The 25,549-nt window shown below is 40.9% G+C and overlaps 1 protein-coding gene across 1 annotated transcript in view; it reads right to left on the bottom strand.

Annotated features, from left to right (window-relative positions):
- The window catches only part of LOC133562399 (lamin-A-like), a 58,189-nt gene extending 34,116 nt beyond the window's left edge, over positions 1-24,073 (bottom strand). The window contains exons 1-2 of the mRNA XM_061916578.1: positions 23,833-24,073; positions 18,605-18,969 (exon numbers count right to left, since the gene is read on the bottom strand). Coding sequence (XP_061772562.1) covers positions 18,605-18,939 — 335 coding nt within the window. The 5' untranslated portion in view covers positions 18,940-18,969; positions 23,833-24,073. The remainder of the gene's footprint in view (positions 1-18,604; positions 18,970-23,832) is intronic.
- Positions 24,074-25,549: the final 1,476 nt, after the last annotated feature.

The following is a 25,549-nucleotide window of genomic DNA, read 5'->3' as shown; positions in this document are numbered from 1 at the left end:
ACTCGATGGAGCCTATGGCAGCCACTCGATGGAGCGTATGGGAGCCACTCGATGGAGCCTAGGGCAGCCACTCGATGGAGCCTATGGCAGCCACTCGAGGGAGCCTATGGGAGCCACTCGATGGAGCCTATGGCAGCCACTCGATGGAGCCTATGGCAGCCACTCGAGGGAGCCTATGGGAGCCACTCGATGGAGCCTATGGCAGCCACTCGATGGAGCCTATGGCAGCCACTCGATGGAGCCTATGGCAGCCACTCGAGGGAGCCTATGGGAGCCACTCGATGGAGCCTATGGCAGCCACTCGATGGAGCCTATGGCAGCCACTCGATGGAGCCTACACAAGCAGGCCTCCAATTTTCTACTTTTGAAGGTCAAGGCAAGTGTTGCCTTAAAGGAGAGCTCACATTTGAGTTCTTGGGCTGCCGACTATGGACAAAGTAATAATTAAGATGAGCGCCCCCGTGATACCAAAGGGAATAAGCGGAAGTAAATGGATGGATGGATGGATGGATGGATGGATGGATGGATGGATGGATGTTATCAAGATTGAAATCTTTATGTCATTACATGATGCCTTTATCTCTATTTTTACATTTTGATAGTTATTATTTTTTTTATAGTTCTGGAGACATTTAGATGTATCCATGAAGACTTTGAGCAGAAATATGTGGTGTAAGAATCAACTATACACAATAACACATTCACAAAATGATGTCACATGAGTGATTTTTGCAGTGACATGAAAAAACAATTTATGTAAACAAGACCTGGTGTTTACTTTTTGATAGCAAAATAAAACCGGAAGCAGTGTGGCTGATGAAGATGAAGTCTAATGAACAAGCTTTGTTCTCCTCCAACACCTCCCTGCTGTTTCACTACAACTGTTTGGACAACTACCAAAATACCCCGGAGTGATACCTCTCACGTCAAATAAGCAATCTTCACCGCCTGCGTGCAATCCAACGAGATGGCAAAACATTATAGCTAATATTGCTGTTATTTGAACACTGACACAGTTGAAAAAAGGAGGAGGCAAGCAAGTAAATACTTTGCAAACTAGTTGTGACAACATTCACCACACATCACCTGCTGCAAAACATCAAATCCTTTTCTCCTTCGCTGTATACTTTCAGTGTGGGAACAAGTGTGTCTGTCTCCAATATAGTCCACACCTGTCTCCAATATAGTCCACACCTGTCTCCAATATAGTCCACACCTGTCTCCAATATAGTCCACACCTGTCTCCAATATAGTCCACACCTGTCTCCAATATAGTCCACACCTGTCTCCAATATAGTCCACACCTGTCTCCAATATAGTCCACACCTGTCTCCAATATAGTCCACACCTGTCTCCAATATAGTCCACACCTGTCTCCAATATAGTCCACACCTGTCTCCAATATAGTCCACACCTGTCTCCAATATAGTCCACACCTGTCTCCAATATAGTCCACACCTGTCTCCAATATAGTCCACACCTGTCTCCAATATAGTCCACACCTGTCTCCATGCAAACACAGCAGTGTCTCTTCAACGCACGGCGGGCGGGAAGCCAGGGGAGTGTGTCTGTCTCCAATATTGTCCACACCTGTCTCCATGCAAACACAGCAGTGTCTCTTCAACGCACGGCGGGCGGGAAGCCAGGGGAAATGAAGTTAAACCAAGTGCTTGCTTCTGGTTAATACGAGAGGAAATCTCCACAGCAAAGTCCGTGTCGTCGGTCCGCCATGATTATTAAGCCAAAGGATGCTGGTGCACATGCGCCTGACTTTGTGTTGCCCAAAATGCATTAATTAATCAAGGTTTTTCAGTCATTAAAAAATTACACAGTATTACTAACCATCGGGACTTATCGCAAACTATCATTATACTGTTTACTGTCATGTAGTAACATTCATAATAACATGTAACATATACATGATGTACTGTATATATGTAGTATCTAGTAACATTCATAATAACATGTAATATATACATGATGTAAGTATACATGTCATGTAGTAACATTCATAATAACATGTAACATATACATGATGTATATATGTAGTATCTAGTAACATTCATAATAACATGTAATATATACATGATGTAAGTATATATGTCATGTAGTAACATTCATAATAACATGTAATATATACATGATGTAAGTATATATGTAGTATCTAGTAACATTCATAATAACATGTAATATATACATGAAGTATATATGTAGTATCAAGTAACATTCATAACAACATGTAATATATACATGATGTAAGTGTATATGTAGTATCTAGTAACATTCATAATAACATGTAATATATACATGATGTAAGTGTATATGTAGTATCTAGTAACATTCATAATAACATGTAATATATACATGATGTAAGTGTATATGTAGTATCTAGTAACATTCATAATAACATGTAATATATACATGATGTAAGTGTATATGTAGTATCTAGTAACATTCATAATAACATGTAATATATACATGATGTAAGCATATATGTCATGTAGTAACATTCATAACAACATGTAATATATACATGATGTAAGTATATATGTCATGTAGTAACATTCATAATAACATGTAATATATACATGATGTAAGTATATATGTAGTATCTAGTAACATTTATAATAACATGTAATATATACATGATGTAAGTATACATGTCATGTAGTAACATTCATAATAACATGTAACATATACATGATGTATATATGTAGTATCTAGTAACATTCATAATAACATGTAATATATACATGATGTAAGTATATATGTCATGTAGTAACATTCATAATAACATGTAATATATACATGATGTAAGTATATATGTAGTATCTAGTAACATTCATAATAACATGTAATATATACATGAAGTATATATGTAGTATCAAGTAACATTCATAACAACATGTAATATATACATGATGTAAGTGTATATGTAGTATCTAGTAACATTCATAATAACATGTAATATATACATGATGTAAGTGTATATGTAGTATCTAGTAACATTCATAATAACATGTAATATATACATGATGTAAGTGTATATGTAGTATCTAGTAACATTCATAATAACATGTAATATATACATGATGTAAGTGTATATGTAGTATCTAGTAACATTCATAATAACATGTAATATATACATGATGTAAGCATATATGTCATGTAGTAACATTCATAACAACATGTAATATATACATGATGTAAGTATATATGTCATGTAGTAACATTCATAATAACATGTAATATATACATGATGTAAGTATATATGTAGTATCTAGTAACATTTATAATAACATGTAATATATACATGATGTAAGTATATATGTCATGTGGTAACATTCATAATAACATGTAATATATACATGATGTAAGTATATATGTAGTATCTAGTAACATTCATAATAACATGTAATATATACATGATGTAAGTATATATGTCATGTAGTAACATTCATAATAACATAATATATACAGTACATGAGGTAGGTATAAATGCCAAGTAGTAACATTTATAATAAAATTGTATATTTACATATTTTGATCATTTTAAACATGTTACGCATTAATTTCATAAACGCCTCACAATGTTTGCTTTTTTTTTTTCTTCTTCATCACCGATTATGAGTCTGCTGTCATTAGGATGTTCATACTGTATATTACCATCTGGGGGAATAATGTCTCATAATCTTCTCAAAGAAAGTGGGTGGTTCTCCTCAGTCCCAGGTCCTAAAAAGGTGTCTAAGTGGACCAACTTGTTGGATTATATTCTCAGCCATCTACTATCCAGGTGAGAGGCATGATTTATGAACTACAATAAACTTACAGGGAGCAGGGAAGAGAGGAAACATGATGTCAACATCACCGCACAAGCTAGCAATCACGGTGCAGCTAGAAATACTTTGTCTGCACCAGCGCTTAGAATAACAATAGCACTAATACTTGTTAATATTTATAATAATATCACTAATACGTGTTGATTTTTATAATAACAATATTACTTATACTTGTTAATATTTATAATAATATCACTAAAACTTGTTCATATCTGTAATAATAATAATAATATCACTAATACTTGTTCATATCTATAATATCACTAATACTTGTGTATATTTATAAAAACATCGCCGCACAAGCTAGTAATCACGGTGCAGCTATAAATACTTTGTCTGCACCAGCGCTTAGAATAACAATACTAATACTAATACGTGTTGATTTTTATAATAATATCACTTATACGTGTTAATATTTATAATAATATCACTAATACCTTAATATTTGTAATATCACTAATACTAGTTAATATCAATAACAATATCACTAATATTTGTTAATAAGAAGATCACTAAGACTTGTTAGTATTGACGTCACCACATGTAAACAAAGTATTGTTGGAACTTTTTAAAAGGTTATTTACTTTATGGGCGGGATAGAAGACCTTCCATTGGCTTTTATTGATGTTGATTTATTATTTACAATGCATTGACAATCAATCAATCAGTCATGTATTTCACAAAGATCGTGAAGCGTAGGCAAAATTCCAGAAAAAAATGCAGTTCCCCTTCAACAATTGGAGAAAATAAAAACCAGCTTGAATTTAGCGCGTGTGGAAAAGAGCATTTCCAACTTAATTACTATTTACTTTTTCCATTTTGATGAACTTCCGTGATGGTTAGCGGTTACATCTTAGACATTTACAGTAGATTACTGACACCAAATCTTTTTGTTGCCGGCTGAGCTACGCTGTGGTGGTCTACATCCAGGCAGTTCTATTTTTGCTTTACCAAAAGGATCCGAGCGATCTATGTTTAGCAAGAGTTTCCTTTTTGGATGTCGCTTCCTTCAACCTGCCTGAACTTTTCCAGGACAGAAAACACATTCCTTGGATTCCAGCAAGACCTTGAAGGACATCAACAATCTAGCAAGACCTTGAAGGACATCAACAATCCAGCAAGACCATGAAGGACATCAACAATCCAGCAAGACCATGAAGGACATCAACAATCCAGAAAGACCTTGAAGGACATCAACAATCCAGCAAGACCATGAAGGACATCAACAATCCAGCAAGACCATGAAGGACATCAACAATCTAGCAAGACCATGAAGGACATCAACAATCTAGCAAGACCTTGAAGGACATCAACAATCCAGCAAGACCTTGAAGGACATCAACAATCCAGCAAGACCTTGAAGGACATCAACAATCCAGCAAGACCATGAAGGACATCAACAATCCAGCAAGACCATGAAGGACATCAACAATCTAGCAAGACCTTGAAGGACATCAACAATCCAGCAAGACCTTGAAGGACATCAACAATCCAGCAAGACCTTGAAGGACATCAACAATCCAGCAAGACCTTGAAGGACATCAACAATCCAGCAAGACCATGAAGGACATCAACAATCCAGCAAGACCTTGAAGGACATCAACAATCCAGCAAGACCATGAAGGACATCAACAATCCAGCAAGACCTTGAAGGACATCAACAATCCAGCAAGACCATGAAGGACATCAACAATCCAGCAAGACCATGAAGGACATCAACAATCCAGCAAGACCATGAAGGACATCAACAATCCAGCAAGACCTTGAAGGACATCAACAATCCAGCAAGACCATGAAGGACATCAACAATCCAGCAAGACCATGAAGGACATCAACAATCCAGCAAGACCTTGAAGGACATCAACAATCCAGCAAGACCTTGAAGGACATCAACAATCCAGCAAGACCATGAAGGACATCAACAATCCAGCAAGACCATGAAGGACATCAACAATCTAGCAAGACCATGAAGGACATCAACAATCTAGCAAGACCTTGAAGGACATCAACAATCCAGCAAGACCATGAAGGACATCAACAATCCAGCAAGACCTTGAAGGACATCAACAATCCAGCAAGACCATGAAGGACATCAACAATCCAGCAAGACCTTGAAGGACATCAACAATCCAGCAAGACCTTGAAGGACATCAACAATCTAGCAAGACCATGAAGGACATCAACAATCCAGCAAGACCTTGAAGGACATCAACAATCCAGCAAGACCATGAAGGACATCAACAATCCAGCAAGACCATGAAGGACATCAACAATCCAGCAAGACCTTGAAGGACATCAACAATCCAGCAAGACCTTGAAGGACATCAACAATCTAGCAAGACCATGAAGGACATCAACAATCCAGCAAGACCTTGAAGGACATCAACAATCCAGCAAGACCATGAAGGACATCAACAATCCAGCAAGACCTTGAAGGACATCAACAATCCAGCAAGACCTTGAAGGACATCAACAATCCAGCAAGACCATGAAGGACATCAACAATCCAGCAAGACCATGAAGGACATCAACAATCCAGCAAGACCTTGAAGGACATCAACAATCCAGCAAGACCATGAAGGACATCAACAATCCAGCAAGACCATGAAGGACATCAACAATCCAGCAAGACCTTGAAGGACATCAACAATCCAGCAAGACCTTGAAGGACATCAACAATCCAGCAAGACCTTGAAGGACATCAACAATCCAGCAAGACCATGAAGGACATCAACAATCCAGCAAGACCTTGAAGGACATCAACAATCCAGCAAGACCATGAAGGACATCAACAATCCAGCAAGACCTTGAAGGACATCAACAATCCAGCAAGACCATGAAGGACATCAACAATCTAGCAAGACCATGAAGGACATCAACAATCCAGCAAGACCATGAAGGACATCAACAATCCAGCAAGACCTTGAAGGACATCAACAATCCAGCAAGACCTTGAAGGACATCAACAATCCAGCAAGACCATGAAGGACATCAACAATCTAGCAAGACCTTGAAGGACATCAACAATCTAGCAAGACCATGAAGGACATCAACAATCCAGCAAGACCATGAAGGACATCAACAATCTAGCAAGACCTTGAAGGACATCAACAATCTAGCAAGACCATGAAGGACATCAACAATCCAGCAAGACCTTGAAGGACATCAACAATCCAGCAAGACCTTGAAGGACATCAACAATCCAGCAAGACCTTGAAGGACATCAACAATCCAGCAAGACCATGAAGGAGATCAACAATCTAGCAAGACCATGAAGGACATCAACCACCTGACAGGAAGTGTGTCACTAGCTGGCTGGTGAGCATCCAGACAGATGCAGGGCCTGAAATAAGAGGACATTGTGGACTTAGTGAGACAGCAGGACTCCGCAAAAAGAAGGAAGGCCACACATCTTGGTGCAGATCTAGATAAAAGGTGCAGAATTAGGAATGACTGACAGTCCACTTGCATCGAGGCCAAGCAGGGAAGCAGCAAATTAGGCAGATGGTGATGTGTTCATTGCTCATTATTGCCACCTACAGGACTGGAGGGGAATGACTCCAGTCCAAATGATTAGCAACACACAATAGGAGGAGGAGGACACACAGAGAGAGAGAGAGAGAGAGAGAGAGAGAGAGAGAGAGAGAGAGAGAGAGAGAGAGAGAGAGGTCTTGGCAGGCCTTAATAAGCCAAGAATTGTCTGAACATGATTGGGCAATAATACAACAATCTTTATGGTAATAAGTGCCCTACTTCTGCTTTATGAGTAATGCTGGATGAAGTTATTGAGGGGAAGTATGGCATAAGTTGAATAAGGTGAAGTTATTGAGGGGAAGTATGTTATGAGGATGTCTTGTGGGAAGAAATATTTTGCTTTGCAGTCATGTTGCTACTTTAGACTTCCGTCACACTTTGAGGGAGGGACTGAACTACAAGATCTTTATTGTCATTGCAAAAGTACAACATTTACCTTTTGTCTGTGGGGGAGGGGGAAGAATATTTCAACAAAGGAACATTTTGTTCAATATCAGCACAATGTTGATGAATACATTGCTATCTGTAGTATAATTACAGTAATATGAGGTACATCCAGTATGTTGTATCTGTAGTATAATTACAGTAATATGAGGTACATCCAGTATGTTGTATCTGTAGTATAATTACAGTAATATGAGGTACATCCAGTATGTTGTATCTGTAGTATAATTACAGTAATATGAGGTACATACAGTATGTTGTATCTGTAGTATAATTACAGTAATATGAGGTACATCCAGTATGTTGTATCTGTAGTATAATTACAGTAATATGAGGTACATACAGTATGTTGTATCTGTAGTATAATTACAGTAATATGAGGTACATCCAGTATGTTGTATCTGTAGTATAATTACAGTAATGTGAGGTACATCCAGTATGTTGTATCTGTAGTATAATTACAGTAATGTGAGGTACATCCAGTATGTTGTATCTGTAGTATAATTACAGTAATATGAGGTACATCCAGTATGTTGTATCTGTAGTATAATTACAGTAATATGATGTACATACAGTATGTTGTATCTGTAGTATAATTACAGTAATGTGAGGTACATCCAGTATGTTGTATCTGTAGTATAATTACAGTAATATGAGGTACATCCAGTATGTTGTATCTGTAGTATAATTACAGTAATATGATGTACATCCAGTATGTTGTATCTGTAGTATAATTACAGTAATATGAGGTACATCCAGTATGTTGTATCTGTAGTATAATTACAGTAATGTGAGGTACATACAGTATGTTGTATCTGTAGTATAATTACAGTAATATGAGGTACATCCAGTATGTTGTATCTGTAGTATAATTACAGTAATGTGAGGTACATCCAGTATGTTGTATCTGTAGTATAATTACAGTAATATGAGGTACATCCAGTATGTTGTATCTGTAGTATAATTACAGTAATATGAGGTACATCCAGTATGTTGTATCTGTAGTATAATTACAGTAATATGAGGTACATCCAGTATGTTGTATCTGTAGTATAATTACAGTAATATGAGGTACATCCAGTATGTTGTATCTGTAGTATAATTACAGTAATATGAGGTACATCCAGTATGTTGTATCTGTAGTATAATTACAGTAATATGAGGTACATCCAGTATGTTGTATCTGTAGTATAATTACAGTAATATGAGGTACATCCAGTATGTTGTATCTGTAGTATAATTACAGTAATATGAGGTACATCCAGTATGTTGTATCTGTAGTATAATTACAGTAATATGAGGTACATCCAGTATGTTGTATCTGTAGTATAATTACAGTAATATGAGGTACATCCAGTATGTTGTATCTGTAGTATAATTACAGTAATATGAGGTACATCCAGTATGTTGTATCTGTAGTATAATTACAGTAATATGAGGTACATCCAGTATGTTGTATCTGTAGTATAATTACAGTAATATGAGGTACATCCAGTATTCTGCAGCACAGATCAGGCAGGAGAGTCTGAGGCGGCAGACACAAGACTTTACACAACATTGATACAACCTCCTTTACAAGAAAGTTGCATTTGTACACGAACACAAGCTTGGATCAACATTGTTGTTTGGAAAATGAGCACATTTTAATGTCACAACCTGACATTGAATAAAAGGTTGTGAAAAAGCTTGTTGTGTTTGCGTTGTTGAGTATTGGTTGGCAAAAGACCAAATATATTATTTTCAATATTTTATACCTCATGTCTCAGCACAGAGCTCTTTAACCTTTTGGACCAGGTTTTAACTACAGACTCAAATCTTACTCTTCTTTTTAATCCCAACCACAATGTGGAACTTACCACCACCAACCTTGTCAAACAATATAAAAGCATGAGCTAATCACAAAGATTATTATCCAGGCTGATTCCTAAAATGAATCCAAATCAAGTCAAGTGCAAAGGAAGTGATGCATAAAGACAGATGTTAAAAATAAATGTACACACAAACACATTGAAACTCAATCAATAATAAATCAACTGTCACATTTTCACCACTTTAGTCAGCATTTTTGCTCTTTGACTAACTTCTCTAGGACTTCCTCTGTTAAAAATTGTCATTACTGCCACAAGTGGTGGAAAAGTGTATTGCAACCACCCACAGCTGGGGAACGTCTGTTTGGATAGCAAATGTTTGACTTGTAAGATGTGAGAAATAATGGCCTGAACATGTGTGACGTCAACATGTGAGACGTCAACATGTGAGACGTCAACATGTGAGACGTCAACATGTGTGAAGTCAACATGTGAGAAGTCAACATGTGAGACGTCAACATGTGTGACGTCAACTTGTGAGACGTCAACATGTGTGACGTCAACATGTGTGAAGTCAACATGTGAGAAGTCAACATGTGAGACGTCAACATGTGTGAAGTCAACATGTGAGAAGTCAACATGTGAGACGTCAACATGTGTGACGTCAACTTGTGAGACGTCAACATGTGTGACGTCAACATGTGAGAAGTCAACATGTGAGACGTCAACATGTGAGACGTCAACATGTGAGAAGTCAACATGTGAGAAGTCAACATGTGAGAAGTCAACATGTGTGAAGTCAACATGTGAGAAGTCAACATGTGAGACGTCAACATGTGTGACGTCAACATGTGAGACGTCAACATGTGTGAAGTCAACATGTGTGAAGTCAACATGTGAGACGTCAACATGTGAGACGTCAACATGTGTGAAGTCAACATGTGAGACGTCAACATGTGAGAAGTCAACATGTGAGAAGTCAACATGTGAGAAGTCAACATGTGAGAAGTCAACATGTGAGAAGTCAACATGTGAGACGTCAACATGTGTGAAGTCAACATGTGAGACGTCGACATGTGTGAAGTCGACATGTGAGACGTCGACATGTGTGAAGTCGACATGTGAGACGTCGACATGTGAGACGTCAACATGTGAGAAGTCAACATGTGAGAAGTCAACATGTGAGACGTCAACATGTGTGAAGTCAACATGTGAGACGTCAACATGTGAGAAGTCAACATGTGAGAAGTCAACATGTGAGAAGTCAACATGTGTGAAGTCGACATGTGAGACGTCGACATGTGAGAAGTCAACATGTGAGAAGTCAACATGTGAGAAGTCAACATGTGAGAAGTCAACATGTGAGACGTCAACATGTGTGAAGTCAACATGTGAGACGTCAACATGTGAGAAGTCAACATGTGAGAAGTCAACATGTGAGAAGTCAACATGTGAGAAGTCAACATGTGAGACGTCAACATGTGTGAAGTCAACATGTGAGACGTCAACATGTGTGAAGTCAACATGTGAGAAGTCAACATGTGAGACGTCAACATGTGTGAAGTCAACATGTGTGAAGTCAACATGTGAGACGTCAACATGTGTGAAGTCAACATGTGTGAAGTCAACATGTGAGACGTCAACATGTGTGAAGTCAACATGTGAGAAGTCAACATGTGAGAAGTCAACATGTGTGAAGTCAACATGTGAGAAGTCAACATGTGAGACGTCAACATGTGTGAAGTCAACATGTGTGAAGTCAACATGTGAGACGTCAACATGTGAGACGTCAACATGTGTGAAGTCAACATGTGTGAAGTCAACATGTGAGACGTCAACATGTGTGAAGTCAACATGTGAGAAGTCAACATGTGAGAAGTCAACATGTGTGAAGTCAACATGTGAGACGTCAACATGTGTGAAGTCAACATGTGTGAAGTCAACATGTGAGAAGTCAACATGTGAGAAGTCAACATGTGAGAAGTCAACATGTGTGAAGTCAACATGTGTGAAGTCAACATGTGAGACGTCAACATGTGTGAAGTCAACATGTGTGAAGTCAACATGTGAGACGTCAACATGTGAGACGTCAACATGTGTGAAGTCAACATGTGTGAAGTCAACATGTGAGACGTCAACATGTGTGAAGTCAACATGTGAGAAGTCAACATGTGAGAAGTCAACATGTGTGAAGTCAACATGTGAGACGTCAACATGTGTGAAGTCAACATGTGAGAAGTCAACATGTGAGAAGTCAACATGTGAGAAGTCAACATGTGAGACGTCAACATGTGTGAAGTCAACATGTGAGAAGTCAACATGTGAGAAGTCAACATGTGAGAAGTCAACATGTGAGAAGTCAACATGTGAGAAGTCAACATGTGAGACGTCAACATGTGTGAAGTCAACATGTGAGACGTCAACATGTGTGAAGTCAACATGTGAGAAGTCAACATGTGAGAAGTCAACATGTGTGAAGTCAACATGTGAGACGTCAACATGTGTGAAGTCAACATGTGTGAAGTCAACATGTGTGAAGTCAACATGTGTGAAGTCAACATGTGTGAAGTCAACATGTGAGAAGTCAACATGTGAGAAGTCAACATGTGAGACGTCAACATGTGAGACGTCAACATGTGTGACGTCAACATGTGTGAAGTCAACATGTGAGACGTCAACATGTGAGACGTCAACATGTGAGACGTCAACATGTGAGACGTCAACATGTGAGAAGTCAACATGTGAGACGTCAACATGTGAGACGTCAACATGTGAGACGTCAACATGTGTGAAGTCAAAATGTGTGAAGTCAACATGTGTGAAGTCAACATGTGAGACGTCAACATGTGTGGAGTCGACATGTGAGACGTCGACATGTGTGAAGTCGACATGTGTGAAGTCGACATGTGTGAAGTCGACATGTGAGACGTCGACATGTGAGACGTCGACATGTGAGACGTCGACATGTGAGACGTCGACATGTGAGACGTCGACATGTGAGACGTCGACATGTGAGACGTCGACATGTGTGAAGTCGACATGTGTGAAGTCGACATGTGAGACGTCGACATGTGTGAAGTCAACATGTGAGACGTCAACATGTGTGAAGTCAACATGTGAGACGTCAACATGTGAGACGTCAACATGTGAGACGTCAACATGTGAGACGTCAACATGTGAGACGTCAACATGTGTGAAGTCAACATGTGTGAAGTCAACATGTGAGACGTCAACATGTGAGACGTCAACATGTGAGACGTCAACATGTGAGAAGTCAACATGTGAGACGTCAACATGTGAGACGTCGACATGTGTGAAGTCGACATGTGTGAAGTCGACATGTGTGAAGTCGACATGTGTGAAGTCGACATGTGTGAAGTCGACATGTGTGAAGTCGACATGTGTGAAGTCGACATGTGTGAAGTCGACATGTGTGAAGTCGACATGTGAGACGTCGACATGTGTGAAGTCAACATGTGAGACGTCAACATGTGTGAAGTCAACATGTGAGACGTCAACATGTGAGACGTCAACATGTGTGAAGTCAACATGTGAGACGTCAACATGTGTGAAGTCAACATGTGTGAAGTCAACATGTGAGACGTCAACATGTGTGAAGTCAACATGTGAGACGTCAACATGTGAGACGTCAACATGTGTGAAGTCAACATGTGTGAAGTCAACATGTGAGACGTCAACATGTGAGACGTCAACATGTGTGAAGTCAACATGTGAGACGTCAACATGTGTGAAGTCAACATGTGAGACGTCAACATGTGTGAAGTCAACATGTGAGACGTCAACATGTGAGACGTCAACATGTGAGACGTCAACATGTGAGACGTCAACATGTGAGACGTCAACATGTGAGACGTCAACATGTGAGACGTCAACATGTGAGACGTCAACATGTGAGACGTCAACATGTGAGACATCAACATGTGAGACGTCAACATGTGAGACGTCAACATGTGTGAAGTCAACATGTGTGAAGTCAACATGTGTGAAGTCAACATGTGTGAAGTCAACATGTGAGACGTCAACATGTGTGAAGTCAACATGTGAGACGTCAACATGTGTGAAGTCAACATGTGTGAAGTCAACATGTGAGACGTCAACATGTGTGAAGTCAACATGTGAGACGTCAACATGTGAGACGTCAACATGTGAGACGTCAACATGTGAGACGTCAACATGTGAGACGTCAACATGTGTGAAGTCAACATGTGAGACGTCAACATGTGTGAAGTCAACATGTGTGAAGTCAACATGTGTGAAGTCAACATGTGTGAAGTCGACATGTGAGACGTCGACATGTGTGAAGTCGACATGTGAGACGTCGACATGTGAGACGTCGACATGTGAGACGTCGACATGTGTGAAGTCGACATGTGAGACGTCAACATGTGAGACGTCAACATGTGTGAAGTCAACATGTGAGAAGTCAACATGTGAGAAGTCAACATGTGTGAAGTCAACATGTGAGAAGTCAACATGTGAGAAGTCAACATGTGTGAAGTCAACATGTGAGACGTCAACATGTGTGACGTCGACATGTGAGACGTCGACATGTGAGACGTCGACATGTGTGAAGTCGACATGTGTGAAGTCGACATGTGTGAAGTCGACATGTGAGAAGTCGACATGTGTGAAGTCGACATGTGTGAAGTCGACATGTGAGAAGTCGACATGTGAGAAGTCAACATGTGTGAAGTCAACATGTGAGACGTCAACATGTGAGAAGTCAACATGTGTGAAGTCAACATGTGTGAAGTCAACATGTGTGAAGTCAACATGTGAGAAGTCAACATGTGAGAAGTCAACATGTGTGAAGTCAACATGTGAGACGTCAACATGTGAGAAGTCAACATGTGAGAAGTCAACATGTGAGAAGTCAACATGTGTTAAGTCAACATGTGAGACGTCAACATGTGTGAGGTCAACATGTGAGAAGTCAACATGTGTGAAGTCAACATGTGAGACGTCAACATGTGAGAAGTCAACATGTGAGAAGTCAACATGTGTGAAGTCAACATGTGTGAAGTCAACATGTGAGACGTCAACATGTGTGAAGTCAACATGTGAGAAGTCAACATGTGTGAAGTCAACATGTGAGACGTCAACATGTGAGAAGTCAACATGTGTGAAGTCAACATGTGAGAAGTCAACATGTGAGACGTCAACATGTGAGAAGTCGACATGTGTGAAGTCAACATGTGAGAAGTCAACATGTGAGAAGTCAACATGTGAGACGTCAACATGTGAGAAGTCAACATGTGAGAAGTCAACATGTGTGAAGTCAACATGTGTGAAGTCAACATGTGAGACGTCAACATGTGAGACGTCAACATGTGAGACGTCAACATGTGAGACGTCAACATGTGTGAAGTCAACATGTGAGAAGTCAACATGTGAGAAGTCAACATGTGAGAAGTCAACATGTGAGAAGTCAACATGTGAGAAGTCAACATGTGTGAAGTCAACATGTGAGACGTCAACATGTGAGAAGTCAACATGTGAGAAGTCAACATGTGTGAAGTCAACATGTGAGAAGTCAACATGTGAGAAGTCGACATGTGTGAAGTCGACATGTGTGACGTCGACATGTGTGACGTCGACATGTGTGACGTCAACATGTGTGACGTCAACATGTGAGAAGTCAACATGTGAGACGTCAACATGTGAGACGTCAACATGTGAGAAGTCAACATGTGAGACGTCAACATGTGAGACGTCAACATGTGTGAAGTCAACATGTGTGAAGTCAACATGTGAGAAGTCAACATGTGAGACGTCAACATGTGAGAAGTCAACATGTGAGAAGTCAACATGTGAGACGTCAACATGTGAGACGTCAACATGTGTGAAGTCAACATGTGAGAAGTCAACATGTGAGAAGTCAACATGTGTGAAGTCAACATGTGAGAAGTCAACATGTGAGAAGTCAACATGTGTGAAGTCAACATGTGAGAAGTCAACATGTGAGAAGTCAACATGTGAGACGTCAACATGTGAGAAGTCAACATGTGAGAAGTCAACATGTGAGAAGTCAACATGTGTGAAGTCAACATGTGTGAAGTCAACATGTGTGAAGTCAACATGTGAGAAGTCAACATGTGTGAAGTCAACATGTGAGAAGTCAACATGTGAGAAGTCAACATGTGAGACGTCAACATGTGTGAAGTCGACATGTGAGACGTCGACATGTGAGACGTCAACATGTGAGAAGTCAACATGTGTGAAGTCAACATGTGTGAAGTCAACATGTGTGAAGTCAACATGTGTGAAGTCAACATGTGAGAAGTCAACATGTGTGAAGTCAACATGTGAGAAGTCAACATGTGAGAAGTCAACATGTGAGACGTCAACATGTGTGAAGTCGACATGTGAGACGTCGACATGTGAGACGTCAACATGTGAGAAGTCAACATGTGTGAAGTCAACATGTGAGAAGTCAACATGTGAGAAGTCAACATGTGAGAAGTCAACATGTGAGACGTCAACATGTGTGAAGTCGACATGTGAGACGTCGACATGTGAGACGTCAACATGTGAGAAGTCAACATGTGTGAAGTCAACATGTGAGAAGTCAACATGTGAGAAGTCAACATGTGAGAAGTCAACATGTGAGACGTCAACATGTGAGACGTCAACATGTGTGAAGTCAACATGTGAGAAGTCAACATGTGAGAAGTCAACATGTGTGAAGTCAACATGTGAGACGTCAACATGTGAGAAGTCAACATGTGAGAAGTCAACATGTGTGAAGTCAACATGTGAGAAGTCAACATGTGAGAAGTCAACATGTGTGACGTCGACATGTGTGACGTCAACATGTGTGACGTCAACATGTGAGAAGTCAACATGTGAGACGTCAACATGTGAGACGTCAACATGTGAGAAGTCAACATGTGAGACGTCAACATGTGAGACGTCAACATGTGTGAAGTCAACATGTGTGAAGTCAACATGTGAGAAGTCAACATGTGAGACGTCAACATGTGAGAAGTCAACATGTGAGAAGTCAACATGTGAGACGTCAACATGTGAGACGTCAACATGTGTGAAGTCAACATGTGAGAAGTCAACATGTGAGAAGTCAACATGTGAGAAGTCAACATGTGTGAAGTCAACATGTGAGAAGTCAACATGTGAGAAGTCAACATGTGTGAAGTCAACATGTGAGAAGTCAACATGTGAGAAGTCAACATGTGAGACGTCAACATGTGAGAAGTCAACATGTGAGAAGTCAACATGTGTGAAGTCAACATGTGTGAAGTCAACATGTGAGAAGTCAACATGTGAGAAGTCAACATGTGTGAAGTCAACATGTGAGAAGTCAACATGTGTGAAGTCAACATGTGAGAAGTCAACATGTGAGAAGTCAACATGTGAGACGTCAACATGTGTGAAGTCGACATGTGAGACGTCGACATGTGAGACGTCAACATGTGAGAAGTCAACATGTGTGAAGTCAACATGTGAGAAGTCAACATGTGAGAAGTCAACATGTGAGACGTCAACATGTGAGACGTCAACATGTGAGACGTCAACATGTGTGAAGTCAACATGTGAGAAGTCAACATGTGAGAAGTCAACATGTGTGAAGTCAACATGTGAGACGTCAACATGTGAGAAGTCAACATGTGAGAAGTCAACATGTGTGAAGTCAACATGTGAGAAGTCAACATGTGAGAAGTCAACATGTGTGAAGTCGACATGTGTGAAGTCGACATGTGTGACGTCGACATGTGTGACGTCAACATGTGTGACGTCAACATGTGAGAAGTCAACATGTGAGACGTCAACATGTGAGACGTCAACATGTGAGAAGTCAACATGTGAGACGTCAACATGTGTGAAGTCAACATGTGAGAAGTCAACATGTGAGACGTCAACATGTGAGAAGTCAACATGTGAGAAGTCAACATGTGAGACGTCAACATGTGAGACGTCAACATGTGAGACGTCAACATGTGAGAAGTCAACATGTGTGAAGTCAACATGTGAGACGTCAACATGTGAGACGTCAACATGTGAGAAGTCAACATGTGTGAAGTCAACATGTGAGACGTCAACATGTGAGAAGTCAACATGTGAGACGTCAACATGTGTGAAGTCAACATGTGAGACGTCAACATGTGAGAAGTCAACATGTGAGACGTCAACATGTGAGAAGTCAACATGTGAGACGTCAACATGTGAGAAGTCAACATGTGAGACGTCAACATGTGAGAAGTCAACATGTGTGAAGTCAACATGTGTGAAGTCAACATGTGAGAAGTCAACATGTGTGAAGTCAACATGTGTGACGTCAACATGTGAGAAGTCAACATGTGAGACGTCAACATGTGTGAAGTCAACATGTGAGAAGTCAACATGTGAGACGTCAACATGTGAGAAGTCAACATGTGAGACGTCAACATGTGAGACGTCAACATGTGAGACGTCAACATGTGAGAAGTCAACATGTGAGACGTCAACATGTGAGACGTCAACATGTGAGACGTCAACATGTGAGAAGTCAACATGTGTGAAGTCAACATGTGAGACGTCAACATGTGAGACGTCAACATGTGAGACGTCAACATGTGAGACGTCAACATGTGAGAAGTCAACATGTGAGACGTCAACATGTGAGACGTCAACATGTGAGAAGTCAACATGTGAGACGTCAACATGTGAGACGTCAACATGTGAGACGTCAACATGTGAGACGTCAACATGTGAGACGTCAACATGTGAGAAGTCAACATGTGTGAAGTCAACATGTGAGAAGTCAACATGTGAGAAGTCAACATGTGAGAAGGACCCCTTGTCACGGCCAGGAAGTGTCCTAAGTTTGCCCGTAAGCGGCGCCCCAGCTACACCCAGCATAACTGGCGTGTATGACAAGCTGCGTTTAAGGGCGGGGCCTGTCTGGCTGGAGGCGTGTCCAGCAGGAATGTTTGAGCTGGTTGAAGCCCCGCCCCCTCCTACCTGGCTTTGAGCTCCTTGTACTCCTCCTTGATCTTGCCCAGCTCCAGCTGCAGGCGGGCACGCTCCCGGGCCACCTGGTCCAGGGTCTTGCGGGCGTCGGCCAGCTCGGTCTCGTAGGCCGCCTTGATGCCGCTGAGGTCGCGGCTGACGCAGGACTCGGACTCGGAGATGCGCAGGCGCAGGCCGGCGTTCTCCACCTCCAGCGAGCGCACCTTGTCGATGTAGACGGCCAGCCGGTCGTTGAGGTTGCACAGGTCCTCCTTCTCCTGCAGCCGGGTGATGCGGGCCGGGGAGGCGGCGCCGCGGCTCATGCGCTTCTGGCTCGGGGTTTCCATGGCGACGGGCGGCGCGGCTGCGGTGAGTCACTGGCGGGGGGAAGGAAACTTTTTATTACACTTCAAAACTTTCCACTGGACTCAGAAGTTGATTCATTCAAACAATCCTTGCTCTCACTTCCTGCCGGAGAAAAAGAGCGGTCCTCGGGGTAATAGACCTCGCATACCAGTTGCCATGGCGATGACTGCATAAACACTGCCCTGCCAAGGACATCCTCATCCCAAACGCTGGCCTGAAAAGAAGATCTGCACTGCCACTTGCTGCTTGGCAGACTTCAGCAGCTTGAAAACCTTCAACCTGCTGTGTGTTGCATACCAAGCCCTCAGAGACGCACCTCTGTACCAACTAGCGGGACACTCTCAAATACAAGCCGCAGTGAACGCACCGTCCCGCTCGCTCCATAGTTCGGCCTCCCTTTGCTCTCCAACACCCGCATGACATCTTCTAAACTTGTACTGCCAGGCCTTCAAAATAAAAGCCAGCCAGTAAAATAAAAGTCCAGCAGAATGTTTTAGTTTAAGGATAAGGGCGCCTTTCCTTTACTAGAAATAGGTTTCAGTACCAGCGGATTTTTGGGACATTGCCCAATAATGCACATGACAAATGTTGTAATTTAAGAGAAGATAGCAGCTAAATATGTGTGTCTATACACAGTGTGGAGCACTCATGTAAGCCCATCTTCACCACCTCCACTATGGCAAATAAACTGCATTCCTTAGGATCTTAAGTATCCTTATCACTGATGCCAGACATGCTACAAAGTGAGTGCATGCTAACAGCTAGGCTAGCCTGAAAGGACAGAAGAAGTAAGGCAAGTATCCTTATCACTGATGCCAGACATGCTACAAAGTGAGTGCATGCTAACAGCTAGGCTAGCCTGAAAGGACAGAAGAAGTAAGGCAAGTATCCTTATCACTGATGCCAGACATGCTACAAAGTGAGTGCATGCTAACAGCTAGGCTAGCCTGAAAGGACAGAAGAAGTAAGGCAAGTATCCTTATCACTGATGCCAAACATGCTACAAAGCGAGTGCATGCTAACAGCTAGGCTAGCCTGAAAGGACAGAAGAAGTAAGGCAAGTATCCTTATCACTGATGCCAGACATGCTACAAAGTGAGTGCATGCTAACAGCTAGGCTAGCCTGAAAGGACAGAAGAAGTAAGGCAAGTACCCTTATCACTGATGCCAGACATGCTACAAAGTGAGTGCATGCTAACAGCTAGGCTAGCCTGAAAGGACAGAAGAAGTAAGGCAAGTATCCTTATCACTGATGCCAAACATGCTACAAAGCGAGTGCATGCTAACAGCTAGGCTAGCCTGAAAGGACAGAAGAAGTAAGGCAAGTATCCTTATCACTGATGCCAGACATGCTACAAAGTGAGTGCATGCTAACAGCTAGGCTAGCCTGAAAGGACAGAAGAAGTAAGGCAAGTACCCTTATCACTGATGCCAGACATGCTACAAAGTGAGTGCATGCTAACAGCTAGGCTAGCCTGAAAGGACAGAAGGAGTAAGGCAAGTATCCTTATCACTGATGCCAGACATGCTACAAAGTGAGTGCATGCTAACAGCTAGGCTAGCCTGAAAGGACAGAAGGAGTAAGGCAAGTCAAGATGAAGAAGTGTAGATAGAAGAAGAAAGTAAAGAGATATTAACAAAAAGTCTAGAGAATAAAAGTGTTGGTGTGTCAGGATGACAAATCCATCTATAAATTGGTGATTTTGATACCAAAGGTAGTATTGGTCTATGAGCGATACAAGAATGATTAGCTTGATATTTTTATTCCCTCAAAGTCTTTTTGTTGTTGTTAATGTTTGCTAACTCTGAATAATGACATGAAGATTTTGATGGTAGTTTTTGCTTTTCTTTAGTTATTGTGAGCCATTTGTTTTGAACAACTGTACGTCATAAAGATATACCTGTGACCATGGGGGCGTGGCTAGAGGCGGGGTCAATATGACCCTCATATCATTTGCATAATCGGTGTTGTCATATATATATATATATATATATATATATATATATATATATATATATATATATATATATATATATATATATATGTATATATATATGTATATATATATATATATATATATATTTTTTTTTTTTCTTTAAAAAAGGCCTACAAATGCTAAAAATACATGTAAAAACAAATCAGTTTCATTATTTAGTATTAACAGGTTTTTAGCTATATTACATGATTTGTTGCTGCGATTGTACAAAGTACTTTGTTAAGAATTTGACAAGTTTACACAGAATTTTCTAATCCTTTATGACTTTTTCTTTACAAAAAACAAGAATCTTTTCCTGGAGTTATTGGAGACTGTACTGGTGTTCGGAGACTCTGGACCAGGGGTGTCAAACGCGGGCCGGATCAGGCCCTAAAACGGGTTTTATCCTGCCCGCGGGATAAGTTTGATAAGAATAAAAATAAGCCCAAATTTTTGAATGAAAGAAACTGCTGTTCTAAATGTGTCCACTAGATGTCAAAATAGCAATTCTTTGTATCTTTGGAGATGATGCTACATATGTTCAAATAAAAAAATTAATAAAAAAAACACATGATGTTAGGCCCCGCGACCCTGAAAGGGACAAGCGGTAGAAAATGGATGGATGAATGGATGTTAGCAAACTACGTAAATAACATTGTGTAATTAGATTTTTTTTTTTATAATCTTGATAGCTGGGAAATTAACACCAATGAGTTGACTGATGACTATTATCACATCATTTTTTCTGAAAGTACAAATAACGACAAATAAAGATAGAAAACTTAACCGCAACATGTAAGTGTAAAAATAAAAAAATCCAACAACATTATGATTTGTACATTTTCAGATTGTGCTTGTTTTATTTTTAAACAAAGAAAAGAATCTGAAGTTTTGCTATTTTTAAGTTATCGTGCCGTGATTTTACCAGTCCGGCGGCCAACATGGGAGCAGATTTTTCTCCATGTGGCCCCTGATCTAAAATAAGTTTGACACCCCCGCTCTAGACTCTACTTACGTCGACAAATTGTATTTTCTCTCCTTAATAGCCATCACTGTCCTTAAATGTACATTTTGCAGAGCAGAGATATAGTCAAGCTAGATCTACATCACAGACATGCTGACAAACACATTCATCTTGCCTACGTCATCACAACACCCTTATCAGTCTTTTCTCAGCAGCAACATTTCCGGTGCATCACTAGTCAATAGTACACAAATAAAAGGCTCTATGTATGTGTTTGTACGGAGAAAAAAAAAGGTCATTTTTAAAAAAGGTGTGGCGGATTCTATTTTGCCGTGGCGATCCTCCACGGTCAATTACATGTAGCGTAAACCCTGGGACTACTTGAAATATTGTGTTAATAACCCTTACTTTAAAGTGATTGAAAAACTTCTCAGTTAACAAAGGTGATCGTTTTTGGCTGATATCATTAATGGATGATCGGTATTGGAATTGCCAAAGCCCTCATAGCAACATCCTTCTAAATCAAACATCTAGGTGTTGCTGGACTACATCTAAGGTCCGCTGTGGTTACTTCTGGCGAGTGGCTGTTGGCAAGAAGATATTTTATCCAAAAGAAGACTGAGGGCAGCAAAAGGCTGCAGCATCTAGCTAATAAGCTACTGTAAATTCCGTACTATAAGCCACTACTTTTTTCCTACACTTGGAACACAGCGGCTCATAAAACCATGCGGCTAATTTATGGATTTTTCTTCGCTGACGGCCATAAACCAAATAGCTTTAAAAAAAAAACAAAAAAACATTGAAACGGTGTGTTATCGTTTGTGCTAAGGCGCCATCTTTAAGACGCATTCGCTGCAGTGTCCTTCCATTTAGTGCTTTCAACCTGAAGTAGAAGTGCCATTTGGTCTTCCATAATGTCTCTACTGGTACGGATTGTCCGATGAACTCCCCAAGCAACGTTAGTAAGTTCTACAATAGAACTAAAACTGTTTTTACCTTATAAATATCGTCCTGTGTGTGATTTTCTTGCAAATTTGTACGTACTATTGTACTGTAATGAAGTGAGCGTTGTTAGCTAACATGTTTACAAGTGTATGTTAGTATTATCAACATACAATTATTTTTCATTTACACAAATTCCTCATTTAATTCAGCAAAATGTCAGCGTGGAGTTATTGAGTCCGTTTAGATGATTGGAGAGCTAGCTTGCGCAGCTCGTGGGTCCATGACCATGACTTCTGTTTTGTTTGTTCAGCCGTTTTACTGCCGCGTTTCAGGCTCCGTTTGGAAAGAAGGTATGTCAATAAACATTTACAGAAGTTTTCAGTGTAAATAACTCATTCCACAACGTCTGTGACTTACAGCTAATGCATGGAAAGTATTTTTCTCCCTAAAATTGACACATCAATGCACTTTATAGTCTGGAAAGTACGGTAGTTAAGCTAGCATTAGCATGTGGCTTTGTTTGGGGCACGCGGTCTCAAACACGACTTGCTGTGGCCAATGGGAAGGTGTAGTTAGCACGCAGAGGAAAAGGGGCAAAAAGTGGTTATCTATCGTTAAAAAAACCTCGGCAACGACAAAAAGAAATGAGAAACATTAGTTACGGTGAACTAAAGACAATCATGTGTGGCTAAAGAAGAAGATGCCTTCAGGGACCCGGGCAAACCAACAATCGTCATCATTATTATCACCACACAAAAAGGCGGGAAAGACCACGTCAACTGGAAGAGTGGGCAGCAAAACTCTGCGCCCGCCAATGAGGGTGGGTGGGCCCACAACTACTGCCACATGATCTCCTGCCCCTCCCCTCCCACGCCCTGCCCTTCCACGCCCTCCCATGCCCCCCCCCTTCCCCTCCACATGCAACATCTCTGCAGACCGCCTCAACAAGTTTGGCAAGAGGAGCACTTCCAACAAAACATGGACCTTACCTTTTTTCTGGCTGTTGGGAAGCTCTCAAGAGCAGCCGGCTGCAAATGGACGCTTTCTAGAAGTCTCTGTGTGTGTGTGTGTGTGTGTGTGTGAAGGGTGGAGAAGAAGTAGTACTATTGCTGGAGGGTATAGTCTCGCTCACTCTCTGGCTGTTTGTGTGTGTGTGTGTGTGTGTGTGTGTGTCTGGAAAAAAGGACGACTTTCCTGCTCGCCCACTGCTCTAATGTCTGAGGCAGGCAGGGAGGGAGGGAGCACCGACAGGGGAGGGAGGAGGAGGAGTCAGGCTGGGCTGGGCTAGTGTGTGTGTGTGTGTGTGAGATCCATTACACAAGCTGCATTGGTGTGTGTGTTTGTGTGTGTGATCCATTACACAAGCTGCATTGGTGTGTGTGTATGTGTGTGTGTGTGTGTAGCAGCTGTTGAGCTCCATCTCTGCTGAAGTTGCTCCTCCCTGCCAGATGGAGCATGATGGCTGCACTAAGACCACGCCCCCTGTTTGTAAGTTTGTGAATGAGCAAAGAAGATGTGGAATAAAACCTCCTTTCCATGAGAAGGATGAGTTCCAGAGTGAAAGTGTGAGGTTGCAGTTGAACAGAGTGGACTAGCATGAGTGGGTGGTGTGCCACAGGGATCAATCTTACACCTCTTTCCATTTGCAACATCTAAGGAGTGTTTCTTCTTGTGCCTTCAAGGACTGTGGCATCTTTCCTTTTCGTTGCAGCACTTTCTCCACAGCCTGCTTTTGACCAGGGCTTATCTCTAAACTTCATTCTTCTCCATTATTTGCAACATTTGGATTTAAATGCCCTTTGGGCGTAGGAATGTAACCATAAACGCTACTAACGATAAAGTGGCCATATTAGCATTTTAAATAAAAATGGTGGATACATTGTGATTGATGGCCACTACTAGCTTAAATGCTAACATGAATCCAAGAGACATTAGTGTCTTTCCCCATGAAGAAAGGTGACACCTGCAACTGCACTTAAAGCAAGACATTACTGCCATATTGCAATAGTGCACATTGAAGGCCCGGGCGGATGTTTTTACGGTGCGTTCAAGGACCGCTCGACAGCAAGGGACGCCACAACACTTATCAGTAAAGCACAACAAACACTAAACAATCAAAATAGTGGCTCTATGTTTTTCAGGTATCGAAAAATATCAAAAGATAACTTTTTGAGCACATTCAACAATACTGCGATAATGATGATTTTGGTATTAATCTTTCAAGACGCTACGTCCGTTCTTGGCCGCACCTGAATGAAGGTGGACCGCGACTTAAAACAAGTTGAAAATTATTGGGCTGTTACCATTTAGTGGTCAATTGTAGGGAATACTGTATGTACTGTACTGTACTGTACTATCTACTAATACAAGTTTCAATCAATCAAATCTTCCTTTGCTTTCAAAACAGCATTCTACACATTTTAAAGTTCAACTTAAAGTAAAAATGATAACACACGCACACACATGCACGCACACACACACACACACACACACACACACACACGCACGCACACACACGCACGCACACACACACTAGGTGTGGCAAAATTATTGTCGGTGAAGGGAGCAGTGAGCAGCAGCAGTGGCCACACCCAGGAATCATTTATGGTGATTTAACCCCCAACTCCAAGCCTTGATGCTGAGTGCCAAGCAGGGAGGTAATGGCTCCCATTTTTATAGTCTTTGGTATGACTCGGCCAGGGTTTG

Source organism: Nerophis ophidion, linkage group LG11, assembly GCF_033978795.1.
Source record: "Nerophis ophidion isolate RoL-2023_Sa linkage group LG11, RoL_Noph_v1.0, whole genome shotgun sequence".
Taxonomy (NCBI): domain Eukaryota; kingdom Metazoa; phylum Chordata; class Actinopteri; order Syngnathiformes; family Syngnathidae; genus Nerophis; species Nerophis ophidion.
Note: the sequence above shows the minus strand (reverse complement) of the source record. Positions and strands in the feature narration are given on the sequence as shown.